The following is a 25,175-nucleotide window of genomic DNA, read 5'->3' on the forward strand; positions in this document are numbered from 1 at the left end:
GCAAAATTAGATTCATTTTTCTATGACTTGAGTCTTTTTATTACAGTTGAATATCCATTTACAAGACACTTTCTATCTTAAGACATACCAAATCTCTTTGGAAAATAAAAGGAATATATCGTCATTCAAGCAAATGACGTCAATATTGCAGAAAACACTGGAGAACATATAGACTTAAAGTATTGAGAAAGAACCTGACTTTCATATAGATAGCACTTCCACTTGAAAGACTTTGGTGTGTCCCTGGTTCAGAACTCATTCTAGTTACTGGGTCTTTTTAAAATTCTTCAAAAGTAGAATTTGAATGTAAATATACCATGGTTAGCTGTCCCTGAGATTTTGGTCTTCTCTGGATTCACAGTATAGCCCTATTTCTTCGCTAATGCTCAATTCCTAAGTTGCTGCTTAATGAGAACAAAAATGCAGAAGACAGATCTGAAGAATACTGCTCCAGAGCTGGTACAGTACTCTAGAGTTACAGTTCAAAATTGTGTAAAAAATTCAGTCTATCTAAAAAACAATCTTTGTACTATGCTTTTGCTCGGTAAAAATGTTATAAAGACAAGTAACCCCACCCCTGACTACAAAAATGATATGCTTCTATCCCAAATGTCTATTTGAATCATCACAAAAACTCTGAGGAAAATATTATTACAGTTCACCCTTGAACAACGTGGATTTGAACTGAGCAGGTCCACATATACGCAGATTTTTTTTCAATAAATGCCAGTACTGTTTTCAATCTGTGGTATACATTGTTCTATGCCATTTTATAGGGAACTGAAGCATCCATAGACTTTGGTATTTGCAGGGGTCCTGGAGCCAATCCCCCATAAAACTGAGTTCAGGGGAGTCAAAAGTTGTACACGGATTTTCAACTACATGGGGGTTGGTGCTCCTAAATCCCGCTCCATGCTGTTCAAGGGTCAACTGTATTTTATAATACAGAGTAAAATGACATTCAAAGAAAGGAAATCTAATGGTGCTTAATTAAATAAGGTCTGTAGTCAAGATGGGAATCTGGATCTTTTGATAACAAAGCTTGTTTTTCTTCCACACAAATATAATAATTAAAGTCTAGTAGGAATAAGTAAATTAATTGCTCAATATCAAGCTATTTTATACCATTTGCGTGTGATAACTTTTGCCAAAGATTGTTATAAGTTAAATAATATATCATAGGCATGACATAAAGTAAATCAAAAGCTGAAATGAACACTATGTATGACCTGCCAGTAAACTTAGAGATGATTACTTTTAAATTTTTATTCAGATAATAAAAAGTGATATATGGTTATTACTTAAAATTTAAAATACAGAAATGTATAAAGAGGAACATAATAATTACCTTAATTCTGCAGTTTAGAGAAGATAACTGTTGTTTTTTGCTGCATGTCTTTTACTCTTAAGACTGCATACACAGATGCATTCAATCTATTCATATATTAATTTTGTTCTGTGAAAAGATTGTACTACACATATGAACATTGTGTGTATGGGTGTATAAATTGTGTACTCTATTTTTTCATAGAATATATTATGAACCTCTTTTCATGTCTAAATTATACATCTGTATCATTTTATAGTGTCATTACATTACTTTCTGTGCTAATTTCTGTTTGTACTGTATATTATTTAATCAATTCTTTATTATTATCTGTATAGATTGTCTTATATTTCACTATTATAAACAACCTCATGATGAATTTGTACATATATCTGCTATAATTATATTATCACTTCTGTTGGATAGGAAATTTAATTCCAAAGTACATTTGCTGTCTAAAGTGGAGCTTGTTTTTAAGGCCATTCAAATTGAAATAGTGCCTTTTCCTTGAATAGCTGTACACATTTATATTCCTTTCAAAGTTGAAAGGAGTTATAGTTTATTCACTGTTGCCATCACTGAATATTATTAATTATATTTATTCTTTGTGATTATTCACTTCAAGTTCTTTGCCCATTTTTTTAAACTGAAGTACCTGTTTATTTTTTTTCATTAACATGTTCATGCAATATTTTAAGAATATTAGTCCTTTTCCATCTGTCATGTATATTGCAAATAGTTTTCCAACTTTGTTGTTTGTCTTTTATTTTGTTTATAGTGTTTTCTAGCATACAGATAGTTTACGTTTTATTTTTATATTCACCTTTAGAAAGGCCTTTTATCAACTTAAGAGTGTAAATATAATAACTTTTATTTTCTACTAGCATGTTTTATTCATTTTTATATTACATTTTCTTTATTGTGAATACATGCTTACATTTTTCTTCTATTGATCTATTGGGTAAACTTAATGTTTGCTCTTACATGATAATTATCATTATAGTTCTTTTCTATTTCTAAATGTTAAAGTACAAAAGTAATTTGCCTTAAAACTTCAAGTAATACTTAACTGAAAGTCCCTCTTCACCGTAATCCTTTCTCTTAGCCATTTGGTACATGTCTTTCGTTGTGTTGTGTCACATTGGTATGCTGTATCGCAGCTCCTCTTGGTAGAGTGAACACACATGCCTGTTTCATGTGAGATTCTCGTGATCAGCTTAGGTCACAACCTGACTTTAATTCTAGCTGAGTTATAAGGGAAAGAACCACAAGGACCCACCATTCACACAGTCCTATGTTGTTGCTTATGTTCAAGAACAAGTCAAGCAACAGGCAAATAGGCAAATAACCATCTATGACATACCCCTTCAGGGAGCAGTGGCCACATATATACACCTCGGCACGTTTATAATTTTTCTCTCTAATAGTTGTCCTTTTAGATTCTGATACATTTTTGACTCTTGAATTTTGTGTCATATGTGAGATTTTCCTGAGACAAATATTTCATAAACATTGATTGGGAAACTGTATGAGGATATTTTGTCATTTTCATTTTAGCTAAGAACTCCTCTTCATGCCACTTTCCATCTATTCAACAGAATTAAATTTTGTCTAGCGGTATGGCATATCAAGAATCATCCTATATATTCCAGAAGGTAATGGGTTAATGTCTATATTTTCATAACATAGACCTAAAGAGATTAGGTGATGTGCTCAATTCACACAATAAGTGAAGAAAGGGGAAAACCCTAAAATTCATAGCCAATTTTATTATCTAGTAGGAAGGAACACATTTCATAATCTACTGCCTACAAGGTTCTGTAATAATGTAAGAAATCTACATTAGAGTATGTTTCTCAACATGTAGCACAAAAATCACCTACCTCAGAACATTTTGAATTATTAAAAGTAGTAGTGAAAAGACTTTCAATTAGTATTTCCATTTGTAAAGCAAATATAAATTAAGTACTTCAAAAATTGGAAAGGGAGAACCATAACTTGTTAGAATGTACTTTCTTTATCTCCATCCACGTCATCTGGTGGGGAGCAGGGCAGTGTGGGGGGCAGTGACCTGCATTGTTAACAGCTCTCTAGTGTCCAATGTCCAAAATATTTACTTATATATTTAGACTTTAAAGCTGGGATAGCCATGAAAGTACAAAATAAACATTTGATGTTGTATTTCCCTTTGCAGATAAAGTTGAACAATGTACTATTTTTCCATAATTTCAAAGTATAATTTAGAAAAAAACTGTATTTTTCTTAGGTATGGTAACTACTTGAATATAATTTGGAAAGTTCCACTTAATTGGATTCACTAATATAGACAGTTAACTATTTGTAAGCAGAATTAATACCCAATGATATATTCCATGTCTTTTTCATACCAGAATAAACCTTAATGATCAGATTTTTTGGAAATACTGGAGGTTCTGCCAATATATAAACCTTACTGTGATGCTGTTGTTGAAATCCCTTTTTTCATGTGATCATAGATTCTAAAATAGTTTTTGTAAGATTCCTAATTACAAGCATCCTGCTTAATTATATTTTATTGATGCTGATAACTAAAAATGAAACAAAGCATGAGAGTGGATTTCAGTTTAATTTTATTTATATTGGACGGTAATACAAGCTTGAATAAATTTTTAAACTGATACATTTGCCCATTTATGTAAAGTAACTCTAAATAAAACAAGCTGCTTCAAAAGTTATTTTTAAAATTGTACCTCACAAAATTTCTGTCTGAAAGACCAAATATATATTTTACATGTTAATGGTGGGGTTTAATGTCATTTTGATTGTGGTATTTACTTAAACTAAAACATGAAAATTTTATCATGAAAAGTTAAATAATTCAGGAATAACGAATAATACTTTTAATAGGTATCCGACATATATAATATTAAACCTAAAGGTTTTTCAGTGTGTCTGTTCCCATGTCCCTTCATCTGATACACACTTGACCTTGCATTTTCTTTGACAGGCTTATGCAGGAACAGATCTGGAAGAACAGTTGCGGTCGGTGTCCAGTGTAGATGAACTCATGACTGTACTCTACCCAGAATATTGGAAAATGTACAAGTGTCAGTTAAGGAGAGGAGGATGGCAACAAAATAAAGAACAGCCCAATGTCAATACAAGAACAGAAGATACTATAAAATTTGCTGCAGCACATTATAATGCAGAGATCTTGAAAAGTAAGTAAGGAAAAGAAAATACATAATAAGCTTAATATATCAGCCCAGTGAAAGTTGTAAGCCCTTCAGTATATGTACTGCTGAATACCTTTAGGGTCGAAAGCATAGAAAATGTTATTTTCAAAATATAGCATTTTATGATTTCACTGTAAGTGGTTAAAATGATTTCTTGAAATAGGAAGAGAGAGAGGTGCATGCATATCAACACACTTTAATTTTTTTAATTGAGGTGATATCCCAGTGCAAAATTTTAAAACATATAGATATATTTTACACACTGTCAGTTTAATCATGGAAACATTCTGTATCTTACAAAATAATTGTACACAAATTTTCTTTCTGATTTGGATTTAGGAATGCTTAATTTCTAAATCATCCAAAATCATCTTTCAAATACTACTTGTTTCCTTGTTGCTTCATGGGTAACTGACTTGAGAGCTGGAATTTGATAAAGCCCGAGAGACCTAGCAGAAAATATTACAAAAAATTGTGATGTTGCATAAAATGGCATAGTATAAATTGGTGGATTACTTTTAAAAAGTAATTCCCTTCAGCTATTAGATGTTAATTTTTATAAAGGTTTGAGATTGCAAAGTATTTTCAGAACAAAACCAACCAAATAAAATGGCTTCATATTTGAATAATCAATAGTTTATGTCCTTTTTTCCCCAAAAAGTTTATTTTAGGGGAAATATAGACTAGAACATTTAAGAAGTACATCATTTGTAATGAAGTATTTAGAGTCAACAGTGCTATAAGTAAACCACTAACTCATTGGAAACGGAATTCCAAAAGAGAGCATGAAAGAAAAAGGAAAATTTGACTTTCCTGAAAATACTTAGTTCAGGATACATGTCGCAGTTGATGGAAATACCCTTGCATTTTAAGTAGCTATCACCATGACATTACCCAAAACTGCCAAATAGCCTGCCTGAAAATGACTTTTGAATTGAGTCCAAAACCATAGCCATCTTCTCATTTCCATCTCAGTTTAGAAAGAAAATCAAATCGTGTTGTTTATATTTGTTTTGAGACCACAAAAATAGTACATCCCATAGCAAGTGACCATGGCTCTATCTCTGCAGGTCTGATAAACATGTATATATTAAATTTTCATTTTCTTAAGTAAAGAAAACCAAACGTAAGTGCTGTATGAAAGCATAATAGGATTTAAGAAAGCATAATCTTCCTTTAGCTTGTTACATGGCTATAGAAATTCGTTTTTTTAAGAAAATATCCTTAGCTGCTCTGTTAAATATGATATATTCCAATTCACAGGCAATTTAGGATCCTGTCAGTTATTTCTTTGATGTTACGTATGATACTTAAATCTTAAAATCTGAAATCAAGTGTGAGTGACTTCCAACTACTGTGGGCTGTTTCCATCTTCGTGGCTTCTGTGTAACTTATGGCCTTCCCTGTGACTCGACAGGTATTGATAATGAGTGGAGAAAGACTCAATGCATGCCACGTGAGGTGTGTATAGATGTGGGGAAGGAGTTTGGAGCAGCTACAAACACCTTCTTTAAACCTCCATGTGTGTCCGTCTACAGATGTGGGGGCTGCTGCAACAGTGAGGGGCAACAGTGCATGAACACCAGCACAGGCTACCTCAGCAAGACGGTAGGTGTTTCAGTTCCCCCAGGCGCCCGCTCACTCAGCACCCTTCCCTCTGGAAGCAGTTTGCGTCAACTCTGTTCCCTTTGAAGTAACTTGCTCCAATTCATCGTTTCTTGTTTTTAATTTAGGAAATGAAGTTTTCAACCTTTTGTGGTATTGCTGGTATACTATCACAAAGAAAATAACTGATGCTGTATGAACTCTGTTCATTCAGCGGTATCAAAACCAAGAGAAGAAAATCATAAATATACACGCGAATGTGTGTGTATATACACGCACGGTCATACACACTTACATACACACACATACACATACATGTTGATCTGTGAGTATAAACATTTTCCTTTGGCAATAAATTACCTTTAAATGGTTAAGTCTTTTGATTATAAAGCTACATATTATATATTCAAAATACAGAGGGTGCCAAAAACATGTATACACATTTTAAGAAAGGAAAACGGTATTGAAATTGCAATACTCAATATATACCGATCACAAAAGATGAATACAAGTCACGTTTGACTTCTGCAATTACAAGACGTGTTCAAAGTGGTTACCATCAGTGTCCAGACACTTATGATTATCCCGAACTACTGCTTGAGCAACACTGACCAAAGTGTCCACTTGTATGCATGTTTTTGGCACCCGCAGTGTATGATTACAAGTATGTGATCTGTGAAACGGTTGTATAGTATTGGTATAATCTATCACACTGAGCATACTTATTGTGTTCATTTAATCAGCAAAGGAAATATTCTGACCCTACATCTCAAGTATTTTGAACAAACTGGGAAGTCCCATCATATTAGATGTTAAGCTTTTAATAAATAACCACTAAACTTCTCTTACGAGTCAGTTCGGATGTGGGATTTTCAGAGCAGACGCACAGACCTGCAGGTCTTAGGTGGAAGAGGAGGCTGGCTATCAAAGGTCATGTTTGGGTGCTGATGACAACCATGGAGTATTGTTTAAAATGGTGGGTGCCATTGGCCTCTGCACATGTATAGAGAAGCCCAGCCCACAGCTCTGGGTTTAGCTGGTGCAAACTTCTTTCTGAAAGACAAAACTGCAGTTGCTCAAAAGGCTTTTCCAATTTATTTTGAAAGTTGGAATAGCATAGGTGACCTGGCTCCATTCAGAATTGTTCTTTGAACTTTAGAATGAAAAATGAAATCATTTCAAAAATGTGTTGTTAGATTTGATTTGTAAAATGTGGAATGAAAGTAAATTGACATTTTTAATTAAATAATGTCTATACTTAGAACACATACAATAAAAGTTGGGGTCTTTCAGCATTTTCATACACACTTTCGCGGAGCTCCATGGTTCCCACTAATAAAATCTACTCTTATTTTAATGATTAAATGGAAATGAGAGTCAAGATTATTACCTCAGTTGCTTCAACTGCATTTCCCATTTGGTTAAAATTCTAAAATTTTTACTGTGATGATCATTTGGTCTCTGAGTTTGGAGATATTGTCCAAATTGCTTTTTTGTTTATATTGCTCACACACTAGATGAAGAAACAAGCTCTTTCAGATACTAAGACTTGCAAGAGGAAACAAAAGATAAATTATACCCTGGATTTTCTATTCTACTTGCCTCTGTCTAAATGCTAAAGACTAAAGAATACTAAAAGATGATGCTGTGGGGTCCTTTAGCATTCCTATTATTATTATAGTTTAAGCATAGCCAGAAATAGTTATTCTTTATTTCTTATAAACATAGCAAAATAATATAGTTTATTCTAGCATGTGTTAGGTAGAAAATCAATATGACTCTAATTATATTCATGCATTTAGAAACTTTATCAGTAGAATGTATACCCGTGGGTAATGTGAAAACATTTCAGTGCTTGATAAAATTCTAACATTTTAATAGAATAGTATGTAATTGTAGTGTTAGAGCAGCAAAACTTCTCCTTTGTTCATCATTCTGCTCTTCCCCTCAAATCTTTATCAAACAGTAATTAAGAATTTGTTAGCTAAGAAATTGTAGATTTATATTATATACTATTCTGAATAAAATAATACTAATTTAACAGGTTTTACTGGATATTATGTGTTTATCTTATCATTATCCTGAAGTAAAACAGGTTTTTTTAAAAAAAATCCTTTAATAAGTATTGGAGCTAAACATCATTTTTTATCAAATAGAAAAATTTATGCCAGGCAGGTATTCGCCAAAAAGTGACATCTATTTTAAAAAGATATTAATATTAAAAATGTTGATGGTCTTATATTCAAGCCAAACTCAATAAAAACATTGTTGGCCTTCTGAGGCTCTTGAAAACAATGTCAGTTTTTAAAAAATTAGACAAAGTAAATATGGGTGATTTAGAAATTACAGTAAGTTTTTGGAATACATTTACTAGTGTATATTTTAAAATAATTCTTCTAAGCAATACAATATGTCTCAGATTATAATTTTTATTAATATGGTTTTTCACTTAACTCAAATATCACTTTTCTTGATTTTTAAAAGGTATAGACATACTAGTTGCATGTTCCAAACACCAAAAGACTGTTTCTTTTAAAACTGGAATAACATGGGATAGACTCAAAAGTTAAATTTTGAAGAAGTATTTCACCAAATAAAACAAAATGTATTAAGAGCTCATTATTTATCATTTTTAAAACGCCTTATTTATTTGGTGAAATTTTATTTTCAAAGTGCTCATGTTGTAAAGATGTAGAGTTGAATAACAATCATTTTAGTATTGGGGTTTTCTTGTTTTGTTTGCTCATTCCTTCAAATTCCAGGGTTGTTTGTTTTTAATATATTTAATTTATTTTTGTGGTGAAAATCAGTTACCAGTTGAAAATATCCAAAGCTATTTTGTATTATTAATTTGTCCTATAAATTCTATTATGTCTTGTTAATACAGATAAAATATTTTAAAATGAGTGAATCTTCTTTTTAAAATGTCTCAAGCTTTATAATGTATTTATTAACTATGACTTTCATATTTAAATGAGGTATTTCAAAATGTATTTTCTTTAGGTACTGATACCCAAACGTTTTGAATACTAGAACAAACTTTATCTCCCCAACACCAAACCCACCCCAAACAACAACACTATGAAAAGCACCTTGGTCTTCTATTTTTACCTCTCTTATTACGTGACTTCACTTCAAATTAGAAACATAAGGTCTTTTTTTTATTACTATTATTAGTTTCAGGTGTACAAAACTATGTAATAGTTAGACATTTCACCCCTCACATGGTGATAACCCGCCTCCACTTCATGGATGGTGTAGATGCCTGACCACTGCGCTGTACACCTAAAGCTGAAGCTGAATAATATTGTATGTCAACTATAATTTTATATATATATATATATATATATATATATATTTATATATATATGTAGTCGTGGGATATGGAGTTCTGCATAGGGTCCTTTTTGATGTTTCCTTTCTCATCACAAATCCATTCTGTCACCAGATAAAATCTTAATTTTATCCGGGTCTCTTGAATCCCCATGTTTACCACCATCACTCTAGTGCAAGATACTTTTGATGCTCTTTCCAACTAATGAAATAACATCCTCTCTGCTCTTCCTGCTTCCATGTCCCCCTTCCAAATCTATTCTCTAAATTGCCTCCAAGTGTGATATACTTTTTTTTTGCCTTCAGCAAAACAATACTTACATGATTTTTTTATTAGTTTCAGGTGCACAAAACAACATAATGATTAGACATTTACACCCCTCACAAAATAAAAACCCCAACAAGTCTATTACCCATCTGACACCATACATAGCTATTACAGTACTATTAACTATATTCCCTACGCTGTACTTTACATCCCGTGACTATACATATATGTATACATACACATATATGTATAGTCACGGGATGTAAATATATATATTTATAGTTGATATTTAATATTATTTTATATTAGTTTTAGGAGTACCGAGCAGTGGTTAGGCATTTATATAATCTATGAAGTGATCCCCCCAATAAATCCAGTAGCCATCTGGCACCCTACATAGACTTGACAATGTTAATTATTGACTATGTTCCCCATACTGTATTTCACATCCTGTGACTATTTTGTGACTATCAATTTGTACCTCCTAATCCCTTCACCTTAAGTATCTCAACTTAAGTATAATGTGGCTTAAAGAATTCTTTGGGGGAGATTTTTCTTACCTCCATGAGATAGGTTAGAAACAGACCCAGTATTTATTTTAAATGTTTTATAATTACTTTCCCATATTTTTTTCATACACTTACAGGTTATAATCCTGTAGTTTACAATCATAGAGTCATCATTATTTGATTAATGTCTATTTGCTCTATAAAGACAAAAACAGGTCCATATTGTTCACTAGTTACCCGAGTACCTACCACAGAATTAGTGCACAGCCCCTTTTAGAAACACATAAAACTGTGGACACTTCGATGGAAAAAAATGAAAATATAGACACATCCACAGCCTTTCCCTCCACCACCACCCCCCAAAATTACAAGGAGTTGGTTCCTGACCCCTAATCGTTGTCTATTGAACCAGATTTTCAAAGTACTACCTTGAAGATTAATAATAAAATAGTTGACTAACTTGCCTGTGTAACTTTTAAATAAACTGATCCACTTGGCAAACTCAAGTGTATCCTCTAGATTTTAGCTAAACCATTTAAAAATATGGGTTTTTCTTAGCAAATAAAAGAAAATTCTCCCTCTTTTCCCATCCATAGTTAATATGAACAAAAGTCAACATTCTATTCCTCTTATTATTGGTTTACTAAATATATGTTTACTTTATATATGCTCCAAATAGATAGCAGAAGTACCTTAGGTAAAATCTAAACTTGGAAAACAGAACATCAGTACATTGTTAGTAAACAAAATGAGTAAACTTAGTCTACAGTTAACCATTAGTGGTTTTTCTGTGACCACTGCATATTTATTCCTTGTGTTGGTCTAATTAGGTCCCATATTCACCTAATGTAAGAGTGAGAATGTTCAGGGATAAGTGTGTATGCACACAGCATGTAAATTGCTTTGTCAAGTTGGAGGCCTTCGAGGGGTTTAGGCTTTAGAGTTATAAGGCATCAGGGCTAAGAAGAACTTTTCGTGCTAAGTTTAAGGTATGTGTAGATGAAATGGAATTTGGTCCAGCATTGTCAGTACTTAAACATCAAATATGATATTTTTCCTATAAGAAAATGGCCTACTTCATACCATAACGAATCAGTTCTCACTATATTTTGTCTTTCACGTCCAGGCTTCACAGAATTTGGGATTACTTTTATAACAGATTTACCATGTTGATAATTTCACCTGCTTCTTATTAATCACCTGCTCATATGAAAAATCAGGATTTACCTATACTATCAAAGTCTATCTGGCGTTCGCTATTGGTTTACGTTGTTTTTCAGTTTTGTTTTGATCCTTTACTTCAAATAATGATTGTAGTTGTATTTTTAAATGTATATATCGTTATCACAGCTGAGTAGTTTTCATTTTAGCATTTCAGTTTTTTAAAGATTTGCAGATTTTTGGAATTAAAAATTTGAAGTTAATTGAAACCAAGGTCCTTAGTTTTCAGGGTTCTGCCCCCTGACACCTTCTTTTCTTACTCCACATACTCCTTAGGTTTCGTCATCTACTCTTTTGTTCTCTGTGGTGATTACTCCCAATCTTTATCCCCAGCTCAGATTTCTCTGATGGTTCCCTTATTACCTACTCAACCTGTGACTTGGCTTTCCCTCAGACAAGTCAAAGTCAATCTGTGTTACACTGGAGTTATGACCATTTTATTCCCCCCACCCGACTCTCAAATAAACAAGCAAGTAAATAAATCTTTTTCTCGTATTCTCTGTTTCAGTAAATGATACCATTCATCTAGTTGGTCAATCCCAGTTATTCTTCCTTTCACTAAAATCCTAATCAATAATTCTCGTTAAATCTACCTTCCACACATCTCTAGAATCCATCCTGTGTCTTCATTCTGCTGATCCACTCTGGGCTAGGCTAAATTTCTCAATCACATATGCCAGCCTAATAACTGGTCTCAAACCTCCACACTTACTGCCCTACAATCCATTTGCCACATTTTAACAGTGATTTTTTTTTTTCTAAATGATAAATCAGATACTACTCAAAACTCTTCAATATCATTGCATCCTTTGGACTGAGCCAGCATTCAACTAATGGATTGATAAACTGGTCTTTTCTAATTTAATTGCTCAGGCTAGCATCAGTTCTCATTCATCGGTGCAAACATTCTAAGTTGTTAAATATCTTGAATGGCACTCTTCTTTAGGTTAAATCCTTCAACGTGGTGAATAGGTGATCTGGCTGCTACCTAAATCTCCAACCTCAATTGTCATTATCCTTACCCTCAAATACCACTTATCAACAGTACCCAAATTCCTTTACTACTTAAATTATGTCAGTATCATATGTCAGTATACTTACAAATCACTGCACTGGATGTGTTTGAAACATCTCCTTACACACTATTCTCATATATCCACTTATCTGGCTAACTTTTACTCATCCATCAGCCTAGACATAAGTGTCATTTCTACACCTGTTGTATGCTCTGATAACCTCTCTCTGGCCCATATTTTAGCATCATTGCCTTATCTGTCTGCCAAATGGTTTTAGTCCCTAGGCTCTAAGCTCCATGAAAGCAAAGCTTGTATTTGGGTATTACCCTGGGCCATAGCACAGTAGTTGGCACATACTAAGTACTTGGCACTAAATAGAATGAATACGCAAATAAAAGAGAACCCATTTGGAATCAAAATTAGAGTCTTTTAAAAATATTTTTTATAAAAAATATAGCTAACATACAATATTATATTAGTTTCAGGTGCACACCATGCATTCCATAGTCATTCAAGATTTATATACTGAAAGAAGTGATCACCTTGATAAATCCAGCAACCATCTGACACTGTACCACACTATCACAGTATTATTGACTATATTCCCCATGCTGTACATTACATCCCCATAACTTATTTGTCTTATACCTAGAAATTTGGACCTCTTATTCTCCTTCACCATTTCTGCCCTTTTTTAATTTTTCAATTACTGTTGATATTCAATATTACTTTATATTAATTTCAAGTGTATAACATAGTGGTTAGACATTTATCTAACATAAGAAATGATCCCTGTGACCAGTCTAGTACCCACCTGGCACTATACACAGTTATCACCGTATCGCTGACTATATGCCCTTTGCTTTACTTTACATCCCCATGACTAGTTTGTAACGACTAGTTTGTACCTCTTAAACCCTTCTCCTTTTCCCCCTGCCCCTATCCCCCCTCCTGTCTATCACCACAACAAATAGAGTATCCATCTGCCACCATATGTAGTGATTATAATATTATTGATTATGTTCGTTGTGCTGTACTCTACCTCTCCATGACGACTTTGTAACAACCAACTTGTACTTCTTAATCCCTTCCCCTTTTGTAAACCCACACCCCCAAACCTCCTCCAACCTGGCAATGATCAAATGTTTTCTGTATCTATGAGTGTGTTTCTGTTTTTGTTGTTTATTTTGTTCTTTAGGTTTCACATATAAGTAAATCCACATTGCATCTGTCTTTGTCTCCTCTGACACTCATTCAGCACAATTACCCTCTGGTCCATCCATGCTGCTACAGATGGCAAGAAACCCATTCGCTGCCAAGGCCAAGCAATGTCCATTGTATATATGTACACCTCCTTTTTATCTATTCTTCTACTGACAGACACCCAAGCTGCCTCTACATTTTGGCCACTGTGAACACATGCGGCAATGAACACATGGATGCACAGTCCCCTTGAAGCAGTGTTTTGGGTTCTTCAGAAGTGGAATTACTGGGTTCTTCTCTGTCTCTTGTTATAGACTTTGTTTTAATGTCTGTTTTGTCTAGTATAAGTATGATTACTGGAGCTTTTTGTTTTCATTGTCATGAAATACCTTTTTCACTGCCTTTACTTTCAGTTTTTGTGTGTCTTTCAAACTGAAGTGAGTCTCTTATAGGCAGCATATGTAAGAGTCTTGTTTTCTTATCCATTCAGCCCTCTATGTTTTTTGATTGGAACATTTAATCCATTTACATTGAAAGTAATTGTTGATAGCTACATAGTTACTGCCATTTTATTATTCATATTTTTTATCTTTTTTTTTTTTTTTCCTGCGTCCTTTTCTTAAAGAACTCCCTCTAACAGTATTTCTTGTAATACTAGTTTGGTGGTGATGAACTCCTTTAGCTTTGCCTTGTCTGGGAAGCTCTTTATCTATCATTCAATTCTAAATGATAACTTTGCTTTGTAGCGTGACCTTGGTTGTAAGTCCTCACTTTCATCACTTTGAGTGTTTCATACCAGTCTCTTCTGGCCTGCAAAGTTTCTGTTGAGAAATCGGCTGGCAGTTTTATGTGAGCTCCCTTGTAGGTAACTAACTGCTTTTCTCTTGCTGCTTTTAAGATTCTCTCTTTTTCTTTAACCTTTGGCATTTTAATTATGGTATGTCTTGCTGTGGGCCTCCTTGAGTTCATCTTCTTTGGGACTCTGCACTTTCTGGACTTTTTATGTCTATGTCTTTCTCCGGGTTAGCGAAGTTTTCAGTCACTATTTTTTAAATGGGTTCTCAATCCCTTGCTTTTTCTTTTCTCTTTCTGGTACCCCTATGATGCAAATGTTGTAATGCTTCATGTTGTCCCTGAGGTCTCTTAAAACTATCCTCATTTTTTTTAGATTGATTTTCTTTTTGCTGTTCCGATTGGGTGTTTTATGTTGCCTTGTCTTTCTAATCACTGATTCGATCCTCTGTTTCATCTAGTCTGCTGGTGATTCCTTCTAGTGCATTCTTCATTTCAGTTATTGTATGCTTCACTTCTGACTGGTTCTTTTTTATGGTTTCTGTGTCCTTTTTTATACTTGCTATCTCTTTGTTGAAGTTCTCACTAAGTCCTCAAGCATCCTTATAACCATTGTATTGAACTCTGTGTCTGGTAAGTTGCTTGCCTCCATTTTGTTTTGTTCTTTTTCTGGAGTTTTCTCCTCTTCTTTTATTTGGGACATATTTCTTTGTTTCCTCATTTTGACTGCCCCTCTGTGTTTGTTTCTGTGTATTAGGTAGATCTGCTATATCTCCCAGTCTTGGCTAGGTGGCCTTATGTAGTAGGTGCCCTGTGGGGCCCTGGCACAGTCTCCCTGGTCACTTGCTCAGTGGGTGGCATTGATCCTCAAGCTGGTGGCTGTGGGTTGGTCATATCCACCGCTTATGGACTGCTGTGTGGGGGACTTATCCCACTGAGTGGTATTCGTCCCAGCAGACTCTGATGCCTATTGAGATTGCCCTTTGTATGTGCTGCTTGTGGGGCTAACTGAGCGGTGCTTTGCTGTGGTCTGAATCCAACTTCCAAGTATGTTGGTTCTGGGCCTCTTGGGAAGGTTTCCAGTGTCACCCATTGCCTATGACTGGCTGCAAACTACCTGGTGGGAGGTGCAAACTGATCTTTGGTGTTTTCTGCTTGTTCAAAGTTGGAGGCATGTGGAGAAGCCACACTGAGAATGAAGGATTGATTCCACCAGTACTAGACCTGGGGTAGCCTCTGCAAAAAAGCAGGGCACCCCTAGACCTGCTGCCACCTGCTGGCTCCCTTAAGGTTCAGCCCCTGATAAAGCTTTGTGCGGTACTCAAGTTGAGTGGGGGTAGAGTCTAAGGGAGTCACTAGAATGGGAAAGAATTGTATTCACCAGGTTAGTATAGACTCTGGTTTGATGCTAGTGCTGAGCCTGGAGCAACTCAGCAAAAATTTTTCAGAGCACACTAAGGCCATCTGCTGCATGCCTGGGGCCCACAAACTCTGATAGTTTTCTAATAAATAGTGCAATCAGGTGGGGCTGACTGCTCACTGAGAAACTGCCTCAGGCATTGGGGGAGTTGGGTGGTACAGGGTCCCAGCAGAGCTCACAAGACCAATTGCTTTCAGATTTGGCCTCTGAGGTAGGGCTCAACAGGAAAGATAATGCCCACCTGTCGGCTACATGGGAGAACAAACCCACACAGGGAAAATGGCAACTGTCCTACCTCTTGTCTTGAACCCACACAACTTAGTCTGCCCGCCCACCTCCCACGTGTCTCTGAGGCCACCCAAGTCACTCTCCTCCTCTGGATCCCCAGGGTGAGTGCCTGCAAGAGAGCCTGTGTACTGGCCGTGAAAAGCATGTCTGGGTTCCTGTAGCCTTCTGTCCCACTCGGAAGGTTAGAATCCCCCTGTTTTCACAGCCAGATGTTGTGGGGTTCCTCCTCCCAGCACTGGTATTCTGGGCTGGTTAGCCCTAGTGTGGCTGGGGTCCCTTGCTCTTCCAGGGGGAACCTCAGAGGCCAAGATATTCTTCCTGATTCTCAACCATCACATGGAAGTTTGGGGCCTGTTGCGCTTCTCTGCCCTCCTACCAGTCTGATGTGGCTTCTTCCTTATATCCTTACTTTTCAAATTTCTGTTCAACTGGACCTCAGGTGGTTCTCCAGGTTGATTGTTCTATAATTTCACTGTAATTTTAATGTATTCATGGAAAGAAGCAGGCATAGTGTTTATTTACTCTGCCATCTTTGATCTTTCCCTGAATACACTCTAAAATTAGACTCTTGAGTATGCTGATTTTGAAGACTCTGAGTGGTACTTAGGTGGAGCTACTAGAAGACTGGGCATATAATTCTAGAATTCTGCAGCGGTGATTGGATCTCTAGCTACATATTTATGAGGAAACATTATATTGATAAATGTTGTTGAAAGCCCTGCTATGGTATGGTTGTTACTAATTAGATAATTCATGGATCAGGAGAGCAGAGGGAAAATCAATGCCAGGGAATGTCAATATTCAATTATTGATAGTCCTACCCATTTCTCCCTTTGATTTTGTAATAATCTGCCCTTCTCCGGAGAATCCACTCAGAATTTTTATTATAGTAAAGGGATAATTTTAATTTAATCAGTTAAGCAGGTGTGATGAAGCAGCTAGGAGGTGGTGCTTCATACTCAGGTGTATTATGTGTATACACTGATGTGTGAACCCTGTAGTAATGGAACTTACAATTTAGCAGGGGAAATCAACATTCATGACATAATTAAAGTTAGTCAAAGTGTTGTGAAAAAAGAAGTGCAAAAGTTTATGGAAATGCGTATCAAGGAGATTATAAACCGAGGGAGAGCAAGGCATGAACTCCTGAAGTCAATATGTTCATTTTTGTTTAACATTTTTACTAATGCTGCAGCTTGTCAAAGCTTGTACTAAAGTAACCTTTTCCTAAGTTTATTTTATGATATTTTCAATGTGGTTTAAATGAGAGCATGTGATGATTTCTTTGAAACATTAAAGGAAGTTTCTTACTGCTATATTTTCTGAAGGAAAAAAAAAAACAACAGTTTTTGTTTTGTTAAAGGAGTTCCAGACACATCTTTTAGCAACAAAAGTCACCAATTCAAATCATAAATTGTAAGGGCAATGTACCTTAAGTAATATAAACGTGTTTTATAGAAACTCCATAGAAATTCTTTTATGGGGCTCAATGAAGGGCATGTTATCAAATGTGTGAGGAAGGCAGCCGTTAGTTGAAAAGTAAAACCATATGCACTAAGCATTCCAAAGTGAACTAATCGATAACAACTGTTTCAAAGTTCTCTCCAGCTAATACCTAAGTGGTTTTGAAAAGTTAGGTTGATTGGATGTCTTTTTGACCTCTTTCATAAACATATCCTTTAAGTATATTTTCTTATGAGAAGTTGTATATTTAAGAGATATAACCAGAAAAGTAGAATGTGAATTTTGCAGAACATCAATTATTTGATGACTAAAGTAGAGGCAGAAGAAAGTCATCGGCTTTTGAGCCAAACATTTGGATTAAAAAGTTATTTAAGTGTTAGTATTTACTTTATATATTTTTACTGAAGGTAGGAATGAAAAAGACTTCTGAATCCATGGAAATCTTGGGGTTAGAGCTCAAGAAACTAGAGCCTTTTGCTGTGTTCATTATTGCCTACTAAGGAAGTCAGCTCAGCCTGGAAGCTCTGTCTCCTCCAACGTATTTTGATACACATGAACATTATATTAGTTTAAATTCCATGCTGCTATCTCCAAAAGAAATAGCTATTCTTTTTTAAAATTATTTTATAAAGAAATAATATAAGCATATATGTTAGCAAAAGCACTCCAGGTTACATTTAATTTAAACGAAGTGTTTTTCATACAATTTTCTTTTACACACAAACTTTTTTAAACCTAAGTAAAATATGCAACTATGGAATGAATCTTCGAGATACTGTTTTGCACTGCAGACTAATTGATGGTTCTTCCATTAATTAAAGAGAACACTGTGGCAATCTGAAAGATTAGTTTATTGCATTCATATGTATTCAACAAGTGGAATGTGATATGTTTTGAATGTTTAACTAATTAATATTTGGTATGTACAGTTGTTGGAAATCAGGTTTTATCCAGATGTGGAAATAGAACTCCACCAATACCAGTTATCAGAAGTTTCTTTAGGAATAACATTTGCCATAAGAAAAAAAAATGAATGCATCTATTAAAAATAACACTTTTTTTTAACTCAAGGTACTTATTATGCTTACAAATTTTATACAATATTTCTAAAATTCCTGAATGAGAGTTTTTATTATAATTGTAGTACTGCATATATACTTTATGTATAACAATATGTTAAAGTTAATTCAATGCCAGTTGTAAATCCGTTAGGATCTGCTATCCCGTGTTCTTCCCAGACCCAATTTAAGTTGCATAGTCCCTACAGAGTTGGCTATGTGGTTGGTATGTTCACTTGAAATGCTAACAATAAACCATCAATTTTCAAATTTTCCAGCTTCTAGGAATTATTTCTTTAAATATTGTATAATGTTTCTATCTGACTTTATAATTTTAGTCATAGTCTCCAAGGGTTACAGATTTCCATACTCATTAGTGAACTCAAGGTTGGAATATTTAAATTAAATATGATAGTGAGATACCATGCTCTAAAGGGAAACTGATTGTATTTTGGGGTGTAAAGATGTTGTAAAGGATGGCATTTTTTTGTTTGTTTACTAATTCTAAATTTCTTTAGAATTTAGTTAATCCAGGATTTTCTCAGTACGGAAGTTCTACTTTTTTCTTGAATAGCCTGCAAGAAAAGTAGAAGGAGCAATTGTTGCTTTACAACTATTGCTATGCTGATGTAAACAACGTATCGTTTCAAAATGTGGTTTTATTTGAAGCCCATTCTTGGTGGTGAGAATTGACTATTAAATATTATTTAAAAATACCAGTTGATAGCAACAGGGAACCTCTCAGTTGGAAATGATTGCTGTTTCCTTTTGTTTATTTCATTTTTATAGAATGCACAATTGGACTTTTTTTCAACTCCCAGCCTTGTTTAAATGCCCTCTTTATATAAGTCCTTGTGATCTTTTTCTAAAACCAGCAACTCTTTTAATAGGCATAAACTGATAGTATAACATCAGTCTCCACAATGAATTTTATTATTACTTAGATCCTAAATTAGATACAAGATAATATTGTCTTATTGTTCCAGAATAATTCACTTTTTAGCATAAAACTATTTTAGGGAAATAATCATGTTCAAATTATCAAATCATAATTATCTCATCAATCAGTATTGATTAAGTACGCATATACATAGAATTTTAGCTAATGCTGAACGTTATACCTAAACTTTCTGCACTCTATACATTTAACAGCTAAAATAGAAAACTACTGCGCGCACAGCAAACACAACAATAGTTGACAACAATATAAGGATTCTTATTTACTAAATATAAAGAATCTTGTCTCACTCACAAATGTGCTTGGATTAGACCTGACTTTTGAGAGAAAATTGTAATACTGTGCTGATTCAGATATATAATGGCAAGCACGGTTTCATAGAGAGTTAGCTGCAGTTCCTGCTCACTGATAGCATTGTGGCAATAGGTTTAATTTAAAAGGTCTAAAATAATTATCATTTATTACTATAGATATAAATCATTATATCATTATATATATATATATCTATATATATATATATAGATATATATTATATATATATTATATAAAGCTTTTTGTAATTCACTCTGATTGTTCGTTTTGCAAAAACTATGAGTTGCATAGAAGCCAGACCATTTATTTGATTGCTATCTTGACAGTGGTAGCAAGGTGCCGGGAACTTGGCACCTTATAAGTTCTCAGTAAAATAGTTATTGAAAACTAAACAAGAAAGATTTTAAAACAGAATAAAAAAATTTGTTATTCTTCTAAAACAATTCAGCTGAATCTTGGAGGAGAAGATGTAGGAAGAGAAGGAGGAAGAGAGGGAGGAGGGAAAATCCAAAAAACACTGCTATGGAATGACCACCATTATTATCCCTATTTTGTAATGAAATGGATGCTAAGGGGGGAATTAGATAATTTATCCAAGGAGTAAGAAATTGCAGGTGCAGGACTCTAATTAATGTCTGTCTGTTTTTGAGATTACTCTCTTGGTTATTCTTATGTCTCTAGTAGCAAGAGGAAATTGCAGTTATTTGAAAAGTATATTTATTTATTTTGGGAGGGGGACATGTGAGTTTATAATGTGATTCTAATTAATATTTTTAAATACAAAAGAGTTACGTTTCTAAGCACATATTATCTGATTAGGAAAAATGCCTATGGACATTCTTAGTAACATAGGGATTAAATATAGCTTATACAAAATTCACAATTTGTTCTGTAAAGAAACAGAATTACTATGCTTACTAAAAATGTAGTAGAAATATAATTTAATCATTTGGAATGAAAAAGTCAATTAATGTTTTTACTTAAGACTAGTACACAAACAATTAGAAAGTGGAAGAGGCCCCCTCAATGTATGACAGGAACCAGCATAGTACAATTATGTCTTAATGGAGACAAATAACACACTCTCTGTAGATGGTCCGAATTTTCGTGAATAGATGAATAAAACTCAATTACTTCTGATAGATGAATAAAACTCAATTATTAAGAATTTTTTTATGATACTAGCTGAGGGTTTGTCATATATGACCTTTATTATGTTGAGGTATTTTCCTTCTATACCTATCTTATTAAGTGTTTTGATCATAAATGGATGTTGTATTTTGTCAACTGCTTTTTCTGCATCAATTGATATAATCATGATTTTTGTCCTTTATTTTGTTATGTGGTGTATCTCATTGATCGATTTGCCTATGTTGAACCATCCTTGTGCCCTGAAATGAGCCCCACTTGGTCGTGAAATATAATCTTTTAATGCATTGTTGCATTCGATTTGCTAGAATTTTGTTTAGGATTTTTGCATCTGTTTTTATCAGAGATACTGGTCTGTAATTTTTTTTGTGTGTATTATCCTTACCAGGTTTTGGTATTAGGGTAATGCTGGCCTCATAAAATGAGTTAGGGAGTATTGTCTCTTCTTCAATATTTTGGAAGAATTTGAGTAGGACAGGTATTAGGTCCTCTTTGAAGGTTTGGTAGAATTCACTAATGCAGCCATCTGGTCTGGGGACTTTTGCTTTTGGGAAGGTTTGGTTGCCAGATTCAATTTCCTTTCGAGTGTCGGTCTATTTAGATTTTCCTGTTCTTCATGATTCAGCCTAGGAAGGTTACATGTTTCTAAGAACTTGTCCATTCCTTCTAGGTTATTGAATTTTGTGGTATATAGTCCTTCATAGTATTCTTGGATGATCCTTTGTATTTCTGTGGCATGCGTGATAACTTCCCCTCTTTCATTTCTGATTTATTAGTGTCTTCTCTCTTTTTATCTTAGTGAGTCTAGCCAAGGGTTTGTCAAATTTATTAATCATTTCAAAGAACCAGCTCTTTGTCACATTAATTTTTCTATTATCTCTATTTCATTTAGTTTTGCTCTGATTTTTATTATTCCTTCTTCTGCTGACCTTGGGTTTCATTCGTTCTTCTTTTCCTAGTCCTTTAAGGTGTAACATGAGGTTATTTATCTGGGAGTTTTCTTATTACTTGAGATAGGCCTGTCATGATATAATTTTCCCTCTTAAAACTGCTTTCGCTGCATCCCAAAAATTTTGGTAGGATGTATTTTCATTCTCATTTGTTTCTATGTATCTTTTGATCACTCCTTTTATTTCTTCTTTGACCCAGTCATTCTTTAAAAAGTATGTTGTTTAATCTCCACGTATTCGTGGTTTTTTCCTGCTTTCTTTTTGCAGTTGATATTCAATTTCAAGGCCTTGTGATCAGAGAATATGCTAGGTATGATTTCAGTCTTCTTAAATTTGCTGAGACTTGTTTTATGTCCGAATATATGGTCTATCCTTGAGAATGTTCCATGTACACTAGAGAAGAATGTATAGTCTGTTGTTCTAGGATGAAGTGCTCTATAAATGTCAATTATGTCCATTTCATCTAATGTGTCATTCAGGGCTGATATTTCTTCGTTTATTTTCTGTTTGGATGATCTATCCATAGCTGACAATGATGTATTTAGGTCCCCTATTATAATTGTGCTTTGGTCAATTTCTCCCTTTAGTTCTGTTAGTAGTTGCTTGGTATATTTTGGTGCTCCCTGATTGGGGGCATAAATATTGATGACTGTTACGTCTTCTTGTTGTATAGTCCCCTTTATCATTAGGAAATGTCCATCTTTGTCTCTTGTTACCTTTTTTATCCTGAAGTCTGTTTCATCTGATATCAGTATGACTACACCTGCTTTTCTCAGGATACCATTTGCTTGGAGTGTCAATTTCCACCCTTTCAGTTTGAGTCTATGTTTGTCCTTCTAGCTGAGATGTGTCTCTTGGAGGCAGTATATGGTTGGGTTTAGTTTTATGATCCAATCTTACTCTGTGCCTTTTTATTGGTGAGTTCAGTCCGTTTACATTTAGGGTGATTATTGATATATGAGGATTTCCTATCCTTCTGTCTTTGGTTTTCTGGTAGGACTGTGTCTCCATTGTTTCTTTGCCATTTGTTGCTGTCTGTTATTTCAATGTGGTGGTATTCTGTGATTTTTCTCTCTGTTTTTTCTTATTATGTCGTATATTTCAGGTCTGGATTTTTTTTTCTTTGAGTGGTTACCATTAGGTTTATATAAAGGAAAGTTCCATATTTAGAGTATTTCATTTTCTTCAGCATGCCTACTTTCTCCATTCCCTTATGCCGGTTCAGACCGTTACTCTCTCCTCTTTTATGTTTTATTGTCACAAATTATCCCTATTTATGCTGGTTAAGTAGCCTCCTTCAGTATTGCTTGAAGTGCAGGTTGTGTGTTAGAAAATTCCCTCAGCTTCTGTATGTCTGGAAATATCTTTATTCCTCCTTCATGTCTAAAGGATATCTTTGCTGAATATATTATTCTTGACTCATAATTTCTCTCTTTCAATAGTTTGAATATTTGAGTCCACTCCCTCCTGGCTTGTAGAGTTTCTACTGAAAAATCTGATGATAACCTAATGGGCTTTCCTTTTGAGGTTACCATCTTCTTTTCCCTGGTTGCCTTGATTCTTTCTTTGTCATTAATTTTTGACAGCTTCAATACAATGTGCCTTGAAGAAGGCCTGTTGGGATTGAGGTAATTAGGTGTTCTATTTGCTTCTTGGATTCAAGTATCTAGTTCTTTCCACAGGTTTTGGAAGTTCTCATCAACTATTTGTTTGAATATACTCTCTGTTCCCTTCTGTCTTTCTTCTTTTTCTGGTATGCCCATTATTCTTACATTGCTCTTTCTGATGGAGTCAGAAAATTCTTGTAGTGTTCTTTCATTTCTTTTAACTCTTAAGTCTCTCTCTTCTTCGATCTATGTCATTTCCAGATTTCTATCTTTGATGTCGCTGATTCTTTCCTCCATCTGGTCAGCTCTATTACCTAAGCTGGCTGTTTCATTATTCATTCTTTTTATTGAGTTCTTAATCTCCAGAAATTGTATTTGGTTCTTTTTAAAATTTCAATCTCTTTGGTAAAATGTTCATTTTATTCTTTGATTGTGTTTTTGAGTTCATTAAACTGCCTGTCTGTGTTTTCTTGCATCTTGCTGAATTTTTTCAGAACTGCAATCTTGAATTCCCTGTCCTTTAAGTCACATATTTCCATGTCTTTAAGTTCATTTCTTGGAGACTTTTCATTTTCATTCTAAGCTGCCTTGTTACCTTGGTTATTCATGGTAATTAGTAAATTATTATTTCTCTTCCTAGTCATCTACAGGAGTGGGTTCTGCAACAGGTTGGTGGGAAGATGTCTTTCCTTTGCTTTCCAGTAGGTGTTGGTAGAATGCTTTATTTTCTTTCCTTCTGCAGCCTTTAATTTTCTCTCATGCTGTAGTATTACATTTTCTCTGCACTGTTCCAATTTCTCACACAATGGGGAGATTCCCTGGAAGATGGGCTTCTCCTTTGTGAGCAGGCTGCATGGGTATCAGTGCACCGCTCCGATGGGGGATATGGAAATCTTCTGAAGTTTCAAAGCTCTTCATGCACGAGATTCAGGGCCTGTGTGTGTCAGTGGCTCTGTTTACCCCTGCAGAGATCCACCCAGATAGGTAGGGGCAAGAGCAGGGGTGGGGGTAAGTGGTGGCTGTGAGCAATGGCTGTGACCACCAGCACAGCCTGTCCTGCACCCAGGGCCCCCTCCTCTTTGCAGGAACTAGTTGGGCTGCAAGTCCATGGCTGCAGGCTGCAGTTCTCAGAACTGCCAATATTCTGTTCTTTTGATCTGACACTTCTACCATTCCACTTCTAGCACTGGGAGGGTGGGGGTGGGGCAAGCCCTGGGAGGGTAAGGAGGGGTCAGCTAGGCTCAGTGCCTAAGCCTTCCATCCTCTGCTTGGCAGAGAGGGCTTAAATCGCTGTTTTCACCCTTCTTCCCTCATTCTTTGCTCCGAGGTCTCTGCTGTGTTTGGTTCAGTCGTATTATATGAGGGATCAGTCGGGACTGTGGGCCATAAGGGGAGCGCTAGCAGTTCGAATTCTTCCCTCTCCTGTGACTGCAGTAGCTCCAGAATGCAGGGAGGTCTGAGCTAGGTCTGTGTCCTGCCA

The 25,175-nt window shown here is 34.9% G+C and overlaps 1 protein-coding gene across 3 annotated transcripts in view; it reads left to right on the forward strand.

Moving 5' to 3' along the window:
- The window catches only part of VEGFC (vascular endothelial growth factor C), a 108,574-nt gene that overhangs the window by 62,525 nt on the left and 20,874 nt on the right, over positions 1 to 25,175 (forward strand). For all 3 annotated transcript variants that reach the window (XM_033103842.1, XM_033103844.1, XM_033103845.1), the window contains exons 2-3: positions 4,314 to 4,527; positions 5,960 to 6,150. In XM_033103842.1, the coding sequence (XP_032959733.1) occupies positions 4,314 to 4,527; positions 5,960 to 6,150 (405 nt within the window). The remainder of the gene's footprint in view (positions 1 to 4,313; positions 4,528 to 5,959; positions 6,151 to 25,175) is intronic.

The sequence above is a fragment of the Rhinolophus ferrumequinum genome, chromosome 4 (genome assembly GCF_004115265.2).
Source record: "Rhinolophus ferrumequinum isolate MPI-CBG mRhiFer1 chromosome 4, mRhiFer1_v1.p, whole genome shotgun sequence".
Lineage (NCBI taxonomy): Eukaryota > Metazoa > Chordata > Mammalia > Chiroptera > Rhinolophidae > Rhinolophus > Rhinolophus ferrumequinum.